This window comes from Crocuta crocuta, unplaced genomic scaffold (assembly GCF_008692635.1).
Source record: "Crocuta crocuta isolate KB4526 unplaced genomic scaffold, BGI_CrCroc_1.0 scaffold163, whole genome shotgun sequence".
In the NCBI taxonomy this organism is placed as follows: Eukaryota; Metazoa; Chordata; class Mammalia; order Carnivora; family Hyaenidae; genus Crocuta; species Crocuta crocuta.
The window spans coordinates 2827419-2841518 of NW_027529533.1; the positions used below are offsets into that span (position 1 = coordinate 2827419).

A 14100-nucleotide genomic window follows, 5' to 3' on the forward strand; every position below is an offset into this window, starting at 1 on the left:
GGTGTGAGGTGGTATCTCATTGTGGTTTTGATTTGTATTTCCCTGATGATGAGTGATGTTGAGCATTTTTTTCATGTGTCAGTTGGCCATCTGGATGTCTTCTTTGGAAAAGTGTCTATTCATGTCCTTTGCCCATTTCTTCACTGGATTATTTGTGTTTTGGGTGTTGAGCTTGATAAATTCTTTATAGGTTTTGGATACTAACCCTTATCTGATATATCATTTCCAAATATCTTCTCTCATTCCATTGGTTGCCTTTTAGTTTTGCTGATTGTTTCCTTTCCTGTGCAGAAGCTTTTTATTTTGATGAGGTCCCAATAGTTCATTTTTGCTTTTGTTTCCCTTGCCTCCGGAGACATGTTGAGTAAGAAGCTGCTGTGGCTAAGATCAAAGAAGTTTTTTCCTGTTTTCTCCTTGAGGATTTTGATGGCTTCCTATCTTACATTTAGGTCTTTAATTCATTTTGAGTTTCTTTTTGTGTATGGTGTAAGAAAGTGGTCCAGGTTCATTTTTCTGCATGCCCCTGACCAGTTTTCCCAGCACCACTTGCTGAAGAGACTGTCTTTATTCCATTGAATATTCTTTCCTGCTTTGTCAAAGATTAATTGGCCTTACATCTGTGGGTCCATTTCTGGGATTCCTATTCTGTTCCATTGATCTGAATGTCTGTTTTTGCAGGGCACACACTTCTAGTTCTCTTGTTCTCTCTTTTCTTCTTCCATGATCTCCTTGGGGAGGTGATACTGAAACTCCCCTCCTGTCCACCAGCATTACATTCTCTTCCTTTGATAGAGGAGTGAGGTACATGCTTTCATTATTAAACAAAGTTGTATTTTCTACCCAGTGGGAAAATTCTGTGAGTTTGCTAAATTGGAAACTCCAGGTTTGGTGGCTGACATATTAAAGGAAGAGATAAAAGAATTTATGAACTGTCTCATTCATTCATTCACTAAATATCTGTTGGATGTCTAAAATGTACCAGGCTCTGGTCATAGGGGATGCAGCAGTGGACAAAACAGAGAAAATACTTTATGGGATCAGAGTGAAAGCCTGATGTTCAAGGTTATTTCTTGCTGCATAATCTTATTATGTATATTAGGAGCTAAGTATTACTTTATTATTTCTCTTTGCATTCTTTTAGTGAAAAAAAATCTTTCTCTGTCCCAGTCACATGCCCATTAAAGTCACATACTCAAAGAGGTAGAAGAAAAACCATATTAATAAACTTCAAAATATTGCCATAATTAAAAATGTTTAGAAATGAATTTTTTTCTGGATTCAATGTTAGAAAGAGTTTTTTCTTTTTTTCTGTAATTCCTTTTTTTAAACTTTTCAGGTTTTTTGAGTAACTTTTCAAACAAGACAATGTTTGAAGACATATTAACACGTTTAGAATTTGGATAATAAAATGAGTGACATGTTTCCAGGAAACTGCACTTTGCCATTGAATGTTTGCTCAAAGTTTCAACTGATTGAGAGCATTGACTCTAAGCAGCCATCAACTGACAATTGCTAGTGTAGCTTGTGGTTGTACTGGGAATCTTGTACACACATGCTACAAAAACACTCCATAGGGGTCAGCTGGTACTGTTAACAAGTGTTTTTTTTTAATTAATTTTATTAAAAATTGTACTTAAGATCATTAATTTGGCAGGAGTAAGGCCAATTTCCATCTCATTATTAACATAAGAAGTTAAATGAGAAGTAGAGATTGTTGGTACAATATGTTTAATTCATTCCGATGATGTTTTAGTGTCTGCTATGGGACTGTATTTTCGTGAGTTCCCCAGATTCATATGCTGAAACCCTAGTTGCTAATGTGATGGTATTTAGAGATAGGGCTTTTGGGAGGTAATACAGTTATGAGGGCAAACTCCCCTTCATGGGATTAGCGTCCTCATTAGAAGAGACATTATGGAGCTTGCTTTCTGAAGCGCCCTCTCCACCATATGAGGACCCAGCAGGGAGGCAGCCAGCCCTCTGCAAGCCTGGAAGAGAGTTCTCATCAGAATCCAACCGTGTTGGCACCTGATCTCAGATTTCCCATTCTCCAGAACTAGGAGAAATAAAATTTTTGTTGTTTAAGCTCCCAGTCTGTGGTAACTTATTGTAGCAGCCTGAGCTGACTAAGGCACACTCCTCAAAGACTGGCGCTTGACTGAGCCATCCTTGAATTGTCCTTTGTGTAGCATGTGTGGTTAGGCGCCATCATAAGAGCATGTGAGAGAACTGTGGGTAGAGGTGTTGGGTAACCCATGTGGTGATTCCATTATTCTATTTCCTCTAGTCAGGGGTTAAACTAGGACATGAGGTCTGTATGTATTTATGGTTTTATTCCTAGTGTTCCCGGATCCTGTGTTATTTCAAGCAAAATAATAGCCTTTATAACCAGTCTAGTATAACAAGTTATAAGATTAGGATATACTTAATGAGAGAGAGATTCCAAAAGGAAAAACTGATAAAGATTCTGGGAAATGAACCCCCTTTCTTTACACCACCAGATATATTTTTTTCTTGTAAAGACATTAGAATGGCAGAATCAGGCCAGAGTGGTAATAAATAAATAAAGGAAGAAAGAAGCAAAGCACAGCCCAGTGCCACTCAGAAGATTTGGAACACTCTAATTCAATTATATTGTCCGCTCTTGGTGGAAAGTTCCAATTTTCATATTCCTCACTGGCACAGCAAGTGTGAACAGAAGGTAACCAAGGAGGCTTATGTGATATGCCAATGTGTATTTCCATCTGGAGTAATATGGCAGATAAAAAAGAGACTGAGTTGGTTTTCTAAATATATTATATCAATATCCCACCACTTGGGCGCTGTTAAAGAGAAATAAATATCTAGGGCACAGATGGAATGGGGGAAAATAACTGAATAAATAAAACAAAAAAGAGAGTTTGGTCTTTAGGTCTTTATTTTATTTTTAATTAAATTTTCATTTTTAACCCAATATTTAAAATCTATAGTTGCAAATAACTAGTCTCCTCCCAATATGAATCTTTTCTAAGCTCACAGTTTACAAAATACAAGAATTGTTAGAAGTCCAAATGGTGAGAAGTGTTGGAAATAGGTAATAACATAACACCTCAATGTTATGTGATATAAAGTTCCTTTGTGTTATTTGGTGTCTAGGGGAGGTTTGTCTGTATTTTTTATTGTACATTGTTCAGAGAAGTGTTGGAATCCTAACTGGGTAGGGGAAAGTTTGAATATCTGGTGATGAGGAGATAGATCGTGGGCCAACATAGATAAACTGGTAGTGAGACTAAAAGAGCCAAGATGGCAACCAACAGAAAGAACAGTTTCTCTGTTCCTTCTAGTGGAGAGGGTTTGGTTATTGATGTACCTCAGGTGGATAGCAGACACTAGTTCCAATACAGCCTGTGGTTTTCCAGAAGGGGTGGCATTCCAGGCCAAGTTTTAGTGGAGGAGAGCCAGCAACAAAAGAAAGAAAAAATGGCTGTTTGAGGAGAAGCTAAGAGAGAATTTATGGCTATTTTTTAAGACTTGGCATATACGGCAGAGGCCTGGCAAAGCTGGAAGAAAGAACACAGAAGCTAGTTTGCATAAATGTTAAGGGGGAAGAAAAGCATGTGGTCAAGGACAAAGAGAATGGTCTTTGCAGGCTGAGGTCACTTGAATTCTCAAGCCTGAGAAGCAGTGTATGCTCCAAATGTATGATATGTTGATACAGAGCATTTTCACTATTTAAGTACTCATAACTGTGTAATTCCCTAGGCTGTTTTATTATATCTTTTAAATGTGGCATTTATTACCATCATATTATTATGCATCTCTCTGTTTACTGTTGGTGTCCTTCTACTAGGTTCTTAAGGACAGAGATGCTTTTGGCTTCATTTATTTATGTGTGTAGAATGGTACACACATAAAATGGATACTGAAATAAATGCATTTATATATAATTGTGGTTAATGACGGTCCTGGAAGTCCAATATTTGGAAGGGTCTGGGAAGGACTAGGTGGAGGGGCAGAAAAAATGTGAGTGTTAAGAGGGTGGTTTAAAAAGATGCCCGCAAACCATTTGCTATTCCTCCCTTCGGAAGGTGGAGTCTAACTCTCCTCCCTTGAGTGTGGGCTGAGCTTAGTAACTCCTAATAAATTGCCTATGGCAGAACTGATGGGTGTAACCTCTGAGGCTGGACCATAAAAGACACACTGTCTTTTTTCTTGTTCTTTGTCTAGTTCACTTACTCCCTGTTTGCTCATCCTGGCGAAAGCCACCTGTCATGTCCTGAATGTAGTCAAGCAGCTCTGTGGAGGGGGCGCGAACTCAGGCTGTGGCAGCAACCCTGCCAGTGAGCTTAGAAGCAGGTCCTCCAGCCCCAACGCAAGCCTTCTGCTGACAGCAGCTTGCGAATGTCCTTTATGCAGCTTTGTGAAAAACCCTGAGTCTGAACCAGCCAGCTGAGGGGCTCTGAATTCCTAACCCACAAAACAGAGATAATAAATGTTAGTTGCTTTAAGCCAGTGCATTTGGAGATAATTTGTTAGGCAGCAAGGGGAGGACTTTGCCACGCAGAAATAGTTCATAGAATTGTTACCTGGGAGATTTAAAAAAATACTGCATGAATGGAAATGTATACAGCTATTCCTGCATATTTTTAATTCTGCTTCCCTTTGGTCTCCTTTTTTTTGTTTGTTTGAGAAGGCCATATTTTCACATTTTGACAACATCTTGCAAGGCCTACTACTCTGCACATTATCAGTGGTTAATAAATGATGATGACAGGTTTTACATTTTTATGATAAAGTTCTCAGATAGGATAGAGGGCAGTTTCTAGATCAAGATGTCCTTCCCTTTTTCTATTCAGTTCCATTTGTATAGATCCAGATTTGTCATATCTGGGAAATGAAGAAACATGGCTGTGTGTGTGTATATGTGTGTGTGTGTGCTTGCGCACGCACGTGTGTGGCAGAAAACAACCTCTAACAACCATGTCATAGTGTCTTTTCAAACTCACAGAAGAGCTTGAAAACATGTACAAAAGCAGTTTTATTGCCTTGTGGTCAATTAGTATTTTTTTCTTAAAAATTCGGTGAAAACATGGTCCTTCCGTAAAGGGATTTAATTAACTTCTGGCCAGAGGTGTTTGGTGAAGTTATGTGTTTTCTTTTAACTAACAAGTAGGGCATTTTAAAATTTGAGTGAGGAACATCAAGTGATAATAAATCCAGATTTCCCTTGGATTTTTAAAGGAAAAGTGTCTAATTTCTTTCTGAGGGCTTGTTATGCTGTGATCTTTTTCTTAGCATTCAGAAATGGAAAACACTGATGAATTCATCTGTTTTAAATCTGGGCAGTGATGTTGGCTTTGAGGGCAGAGTAGGGTCTCACCTTTCATACCTTGCCCATATGTGACCTTGGGCAAATGATTTAGCCTTACTGATGCTTGGCGTTTACAGCTGTTGCAAATCTCCCATTCATCCAGTCTGACATTCCAGTGGATGAAGATTACAGTGATGATACATGTGCTGTATTTGAAACCACACGGAGATGGGATGTTAGCTTGATACTTAAAATGATCCCCAAGTTGGAAAAATGATTCTATTCCTAACCATGNTAGGCCAATAATTCAATAATACAAACACAATATGGAGAAAGCCTAAGTGGGTCAGCTGTGTCTTTGGGTTAGCGTTGGCTATTACCTGAGTGTGCCAGCAGTGGTGTGGTGTAAAAGGGCGCAGCAGTGTTCCTTCCAGCGCTCTCTGCATGTGTTAGGCATGTGATAGGGTGTGGACCTGATCTAGGTTTAGTTGTATAATTTTGAAACTGTGGATAAATGTGAATGATCCAGAAAAGGTGTGTGTGTGTGTGTGTGTGTGTGTGTGTGTGTGTGTGTGTACACCAGGATGGTGTGGCTCAGCAGAGGTTAGATGGGGGACAATTATATCCAGGCAAGCCTGGCAAATCCAGATTTTCGAGGTGGAAGTGTGTTCTATGCTTGAGATGTCTGTCCTCATTATGGAGGAGATGAGGACTTCCCTCCCATCTGCAGGCTCATCCCTCTGACCAGATGGTAGTGTGATGCGGACTCAGGGGTGATGAAGCTGTCTTAGTCATCAGTGGCTCTGGACCAGAGCAATGTGAAAATACAACAAATAGCACTAACTGACAATTTCTTGTTACTTAGGCTGTATCACTCAATGTTGTTATTTTTTTTTTTTACATTGATCACGTAGCTTGACACCCTGTACCTCTCTACCCTCTGCTTTGTGGTCATCTTCAGAGGGAGGTGGGGTCTGTAGCTACCATGAGAATGATGGAAATTACCTTGTAGTTCATCGTTTTGCCTCACTGACCCTAATTACCTCACTTTCTACTAATTGTTAGCATTCTAGAACCCCTCTTTCCTTTGAATTTTCATCATTATTCACTGGAATATTTCTATCATTTATTTTTTTTTCTGCTTCCTCCTCACCCACCCCACAATAATTCATTGCCAGTGAACAAAGTCATTTAACTCAGATGACTCTATTGCATACATAGGCAGTCATTCATTCAATGTGTTTTGTTCTAGGCACTGGAGGGAGAGTAGAGAGTAGACAGGCAAATATTCCTGGCCTAGTTTACATTCTGGTGGTGGTGGTGAGGGATAGATAATAAATAAAACAATAAAGTAAAAGATAGCACAAAAAAGGGGTGCCCTGGTGGCTCAGTCAGTTGACCATCCGACTTCAGCTCAGGTCATGCTCTTGTGGTCCCTGAGCTCGAGCCCTGTGATGGGCTCTGTACTGACAGTTTGGAGCCTGGAGCCTGTTTCAAATTCTGTACATCCCCCTTTTTCTCTCTCTCCCCCACTCACACACTCTCTTTCTCTCAAAAATAAACATTAAGAAAATTAAAACAATATAAAGCACACCAAAGAGTATTAGTACTAAGGAGAAGAGTAAAGCAGGGAACAAGAGTAACAGGTAGAGAAGGACATGCAGCATTAACTAGACTGTCCAGGGAGACCTTACTGATTCTTCTGAATAAATTTTAAGGGAGATGAAGAACAGATTATCGCTGTGACTACATTTGGGCCCCATTAGCCACTATTATTTTATTCATCTCATTTTGACTCTGTCTCATACTACAGAACTTTTCCAAATCCCTCTATAAGCTCCTGCCAAGTCTTTTATGAATTCAAGATGCTTCCTTCTTTACCTGTTAGGTCTGGGAGCACAGAATTTATTCTGCTGATATTTATTGAAAGCCAGTCAAACAGCATGATCAAATAATCCTGATCACTTGGAGTTTATGTCTTAGTGGCTTTGTATTCTAGCAGCATTAACTCCTCCCCATTCCTTTCTTCTTGAAAATGTCTCCATCATTATCTATTCTTCCACCAACCTTGCTCTGATTTATTGAGGTGTAATTGATAAATAAAATGGTAAGGTGTTAAAAGTGTACAATGTGATGATATAATATACAAATACAATGTGAAAGTGTTACCCCATCAAGTTAATTAACACATCCATCGCCTAACATTTTTAAGTATTCTTTTACCTACTACTTAAAAGAACGAAATCACCTTTAACCATCCATCTGTCCTATTGATCTGAACTTCTTCTGGCTTCCTCTGAAATGCAGTGCTCTCAGTAATTGCCATTTTGCTTGTCAAAGCTTGTTTCCTGCTTCGCTAGCTACTCACTTTCCTACTACTTACAAATGTGTTGAGGACTCCCTCACTCCAAAAACACCTTGATTCTCCTTCCAGTGATAAGTATTTACTGCTCACTTTCCTTTCATTGACAAGCATCTTGAAAGCTTTGCGTTGTTACTCTTTACCACAATAATTTCAAATGGAAAATCAAAACACATGGATTATAACAAGAGATAATACATTGAAATTGGGAATGTTCTAGAAAATCTAGGGTTTGGGTTTACCACATGATTCCCATCTATGAATTAAGCCCACCCACAAGTTTACTGAAAACAATTCCTTAATAATTCTCGAAGGCCTTCTAGCATCAAATCCAAAGCAATTTTCTCATCTCATGGCCCTTGAACTCTTTGCAGAAATTTACAATTGTTGATATTCTATTTCCAAACTTTTTCTCTCAGTCTGTGGCAGAGAACTATCTTAATTTTCCCTCTCTTCCTCTTTCTTGTGGCTTCATCTTTCACTGGCTTCTTTCACTCTTATCCCACTAGAGTGCAGCTTCTTTAGCGTTCTATTCATGGACTCTTTTTCTCATCTACTTTTTGGCTTGATGAAAAAATCTAATTTTTAACTACTTGTTTGACACCCATATTTGCATCCACAGTTTCCAAATTTATATCCCAAGCCCTGACTCTCCTCTAGACTCAGGCCAGCATTTCTAACTGAACACTTGTACAACTTAAGTATCTTCAGCCCAACACCTCTGGGGTTAAAAGCACTCTTCTCAGTGGTGTCCTCCATCAAATCACCTCATCTTAGTTGCTGTTAATGATGCCTCCTCTTTGTTCAGTCATCCAGGCTTGAGTCCTCAGTGGAATTTTTGACCCTATTCTTTGTCTTTCTCTCTACAACCTATCCTTTTGCCCTGATCATCTTACCACCTCTTCCTGGTGATCTTTCAGGATGGATCTTGTTTGTTTTCTTCACAATTGGTAAATATCTTATTTGTTTGCCTTTATGCTTATGTATTTCCTTGCTGAATGTGAATTTTGTGATTAGGTACAGTATTTACCTTACTCAGCATTCTATCTCCAGCCCCTAGTACAATGCCTGGCATTTAGTAATTCTGAATGAATATCTTTTGAATGAATGAATGAAATCTTGTTGATTATTTCCGTAGGATGTTTCCAATTCCACCATTCCTTTGATTTGCCAGCCCTACAGCTTTAGTTCTGCTCTTGTTACTGATTGCTGAGAGTTTTGCAGCAGCATCTTTAGTGGTCTCTGTTCTTTTTCCACTTCCTGAGCTATCCCTGCTATGGATAACTACTAGAATTCCTCTCTTATTTTTTTTTTAAAGGAAAGTTTTTCAAAAGACAATCATGTGGGAAGGAACGTTAGTCCTCTTAGCTGATCATTAAAGGTTTTCTCTACTGAGTCCCAAATTACTTTTATATCACTGGCCCTTAAATTAGTCCCCACGTATAGCTTTGTGAAGAGCTTCAGGCATAGGACCAGTTACAAAACTTGTAGCTACCCTTGATAAACAGTTGTTATTCCTGGGAAAGGGACTTTGACAAATATAGTCCCGAGGCTAACTGTTAATCAACTCTGTAGTTATGAGGAATTAGTAATGTAAGTTAGAACTTCACCTTCATATTCAGATGCTTCCTTAGAATCTATCTCAACAAGAATGGGAAAGGGTAGTATTGGAGGAGTAAATTGTGGATGGAGGGAGGGGTTATAAACCAAACTGCTGAATTGCCAGAGAAGGACGTGAACATATACTTAACTCCATAAGCAATAGGTGAAAGGGGAGAATCTGTGCATTTGGAGAGGTTGGTTGCAACAAGTAGACTCTGGGATAAACTTGTACCCTTAGCTGATTCTTTTCCTTTCTAAAATTATAGTTGTGAAACTCCATTTAATTTTGTTTATAGTAAAGTCACCTGAATCTGGATGGAATTAATGATTCGGCATATTGCTGATCAAATAGAGAGAGTCCCACTGGACAAAGAATAAATATTTGTTGAATGAATAGACAAATTGCCTGTCTAGGCACAATGTTTGACATAAGTGAAGAAAGATAATGTAACTGATGAGTAATTAACTTGTAATTTTAGGAGGGGTGGTTTAAAAACCTCCAAGTAATGTAGAGACTTTGTCACTAATACTTAGAGACCATTTATTGAATGAAGTAAATGCAGGGAAGGACTGGATGGGCAGCAAGACTTTGAAAACATATAGTGCTGGTTGGAATTCTGATCTGCTATTTACTTTCTCTATGGTCTTAGATTTTATTCCTCTCCTTTCTCATCTGCAACATGGGTTTTCTAACCTTAAGATGATAAAAGTAAAGCACTCAATTTAGTGCCTAGTACTGTTCATGTCACCTTATATCTGGTCAAAGAAATGGTAACTAGTATCACTACTATTTAGTAGATTCCAGAGAGCATTTTCCTGGAAGTATTCAAGAATATTCTAACCTTGAGATGATAAAAGTAAAGCACTCAATTTAGTGCCTAGTACTGTTCATGTACCTTATATCAAAGAAATGGTAACTATTATCACTAGTATTTAGTAGATTCCAGAGAGCATTTTCCTGGAAGTATTCAAGAATATAAATAATTTGTGACATGAGTAGTTTAGATTTACTTACTTCCCTAGACATAATCTTGGTAATCTTTTATGGTCCGTAACAATTATGAAGTAACATTTACATGAAATACACAAGCCAGTTACAAATAATGTGGCATAATTATTGTTTTGGTGACTTTTGTCTCAAAATTTGGAGACATGGAATTAAATTGTGAGTAAAACTGCTGCTCGTTCATTGCACATAGCTAAGTGAAACAGCATTGTCAGGATGCTATTTATGTTGTCACAGAAAAACAGTGGGATGTGGACAAGGGGTGGCTGCCCTGATGACATCCTATGGGATGACTTTCAATGGGTGTGGTTCATTTGTCGAAAGTTCTGATATTAATGACTGATTTTCTTTATTTCTCTTTCTATCTCTCTAATTTAGGGGATCGTTGGAAGTACTCACTTTACTTTCATTCCAAAGAGTAATTGCTGAGTAAAGCTAAGTAATCCTGTGATATACAGTTTGAGCTGTTTTGGAGACATTTTGAAATATCTTTATTGAATGTTTATTCCTAAAGCATCTAATGTGCCTTAATGGCAAATAAATCACATTCAACTTAAAGTATGTACAAAGCCAGAAATCCCTCTACAAAGGCTCAAAATTTGCTTTACTTGTCTATATCAACCACTTTTCACTAAAAAGTTAATGGTATTTCGTTGACTTCCCAGTAAAGGTACTCTCTATAGATCATGCCTATACCAACAATATAATTTTATGTGTCTTACAGCTGAAACATATCAAGACTAATAGTTTTTTCTTTTACTGAAACATATTTGAAATCACAGAGCATTTTAAAATTAATGTGCTTTGAAGAATATTTAATATTATGCAAGAAAACTTCTATATTTCCATAGCATTCAGGATGTATGGAAGGCTATCTACCTTATTTGTTTCTTAAATATATATTTCTCTCCCAATTCATATCTGCTCCTTTTGTACTATTGTTTGAGGTTTGGAAAACATATTCTGATTTATGATTATTATTTTTATCAAGAAATTATGATTTTAAAAATGTGAATTCATAAACTAGGTATTTTTTTTAACCAAAGAATGCACTATAAATTATATGATGTGATTCTGGGAGTCATAAGTCCTTGATTCTGGTCCTGCTTCTATTATATATTAGTTGCCTTAATTAAAGAAAATGGCCTAATTTATTTGTGTTTTAGTTTTCTAATCCATTCAATTGGGATAATGATAAATTTGCTTATTTACCTTATAAAGCTAGTATGAAGATCATATTAGAAATAATTTGGAAATGCTTTGTAAAATTTAGGTATAACTAAGTTAATGGTGTCATTATTATTTGTCTTTAAATATTTTCCTAGCTACATTGAGATATAATTGACATTTCAGATTGTGTAAATTTAAGGTGTACAATGTGATGGTATATGTTTATAGTGTAAAATGATCACCACAATAAGATTAGTTAAGAAATCATCACCTCAGATAACTGCCTTTTTTTGTTTTTGTGGTGAGGCCATTTATAATTTACTCTCTTAGCAACTTTAAAGTACACAGTACGGTATCATTAACTACAGTCACCATGCTGCACGTTAGGTCTCCAAACTTATTCATCTTCTAACTGGAAGCTTGTGTCCTTTCTTTAAAAATATATATATATATATATATTTTTTTTTTTGTGAGATGGGGGGGGGACAAAGGGAGAGGGAGAGAGAATCTTAAGCAGGCCCCATGCCCAGATCAGAGTCTGACGTGGGACTTGACCCATGAAATCATGACCTGAGCCAAAATCAAGAGTCAGATGCTTAACTGACTGAACCACTCAGGCACCCCAAAGTTTATACACTTTGACCAATGTTTCCCTAGTCCCCCCGAAGAACTTCTCCTGGCAACCACTCTCTGTTAATATGAGCTTGGGTTTTTTAGATTCCACATATAAATGATCATACAGTTTTTTTCTTTTGTCTGACTTACTGCACTTAACATGATGCCCTTAATAATATTCATTATCTATCAATCTATCTATCATCTATCTATCTATCTAATCTACCTACATATATGTCTCATTTATACATTTCACATACAGCTATATCTATCTCACATTTTCTTCATCCATTCATCTGTTGATGGATACTTAGGTTGTTTTCACATCTTGGCTATTGTGAATAATGCTACAATGAGTGTGGGAGTACAGATATCTCTTTGAGATAATGATTTTATTCCTTTTTCCATTTTCCAGAAGTGGGATTGCTGGATCATATAGTAGTTCTATTTTTAATTTTTGGGGGGAACTTCCATGCTGTCTTCATTAGTGGCTATAGTAATTTACATTCCCACAACAGTGGAGAAGCATTCCCTTATCTCCACGTCTTCATAAGCATTTGTTATCTCTTGTTTTTGCTTTGTTTAATTTTGTTTTTTGTTTTGTTTTGTTTTGTTTTGTTTTTTTGATAGCAGCCATTCTGATAGGTGTAAGGTAACACCTCATTGTGGTTTTGATTTGCATTCCCCTGATAATTAATGATGTTAAGCACCTTTTCCTGTACCTGTTGGTTATCTGTATGTCTTCTTTGGAAAAATGTCCACTCAGTTCCTCTGCCCATTTTTAAATTGAATTATTATTATAATTATAATTATTGTTTTTGCTATTGAGTTGTATGAGTTCCTTAAATATTTTGGAAATTAATCCTTTATCTGATAGTTTGTAAATATTTTTCCTCTTCTGTAGGTTGCCTTTTCATTTTGTTGTTGGTTGTTTTTGCCGTGCAGAAGCTTTTCAGTTTGATGTCATCCTGCAAGTTTAGTTTTGCTGTCGTTGCTTGTGCTTTTTGCATAATATCCCCCAAAAAATTATTGCCAAAAATCAGTGCTAAGGAGATATTCCCCTGTGTTTTATTCTAGGGGTCTTATGTTTTCAGGTCTTATGTTTAAGTCTTTAATCCATTTGGAGTTAATTTTAATTAAAAGGAGTTCAGTTTCATTCTTTTGCATGTGATTATCCAGTTTTTCCAACGCCATTTATTGAAGAGACTATCCTTTCTCCATTGAGCATTCTTGGTGACTTGGTCAAATGTTAGTTGACTGTCTATGCATGGATTAATGTCTGGGCTCATTATTCTGTTCCATCTGTGTATATATCTGTTTTTATGCTAGTATCATACTCTTCTGATTACTGTAACTTTGTACTACAGTTAGAAAGGAGGAAGTATAATGCTTCCGGCTTTGATTTTACTCAAGATAGTTTAGGTATTCAGAGCTTTTGTGGTTCCATATGAGTTTTAGGATTGTTTTTTTATTTCTGTGAAAAATGTCATTGGAATTTTGATAGAGCTTGCATTCAATCTGTGATGGCTTTGTGCAGTATGGATTTTTAAACTAATTTATTTCTTTCAATCCATGAGCACAGACTTTCTTCCCTTGACTTGTATCTATTTCAATTTCTTTTATTAATGTCTTAACAGTTTCCAGTGTACAGATACTTTATTTCCTTTGTTAAGTATATTCCTATGTATTTTATGGTTTTTGACGTTATTGTAAATGGAATTATTTTCTTTATTTCTTTTTCAGGTACTTCATTCTTATTGTACAGAAATACATCTGAGGGGCACATGGATGGCTCTACTCTTGATTTCGGCTCAGGTCATGATCTCACGGTTCGGGGGTTTGAGCCCCATGTTGGGTCCTTGCTGACAGCATAGATTCTACTTAGGTTCTCTCTCTTCCTCTCCCCTGCTCATTATCTCCTCCCCACTCTCAAAAATAAATAAACTTTTAAAAAAAGAAATGCATCTGATTTTTGTATTTTGATTTTATATCCTGTAGCTTTCCTGAATTAGTTTTAACAGTTTTTTTTTTTTTTTTTTTTTTTTTTTAAAAGCT

At 36.9% G+C, this 14100-nt stretch overlaps 1 protein-coding gene across 4 annotated transcripts in view; it reads left to right on the top strand.

Annotated features, from left to right (window-relative positions):
- LOC144229229 (uncharacterized) overlaps nt 1–14100 on the top strand; it is a 360150-nt gene that overhangs the window by 278651 nt on the left and 67399 nt on the right. For 3 of the 4 annotated variants that reach the window (XR_013334407.1, XR_013334409.1, XM_077761219.1), the window contains one exon: nt 13789–13965. The exons of the other annotated variant lie outside the window; for it this stretch is intronic. Coding sequence is in view for 1 of the 3 variants with exons in the window: in XM_077761219.1 (XP_077617345.1) it covers nt 13789–13919 (131 nt within the window). In the remaining 2 variants the exon portion in view is untranslated. Of the gene's footprint in view, nt 1–13788; nt 13966–14100 lie in introns of those variants that run through there. 4 annotated transcript variants of the gene reach the window in all.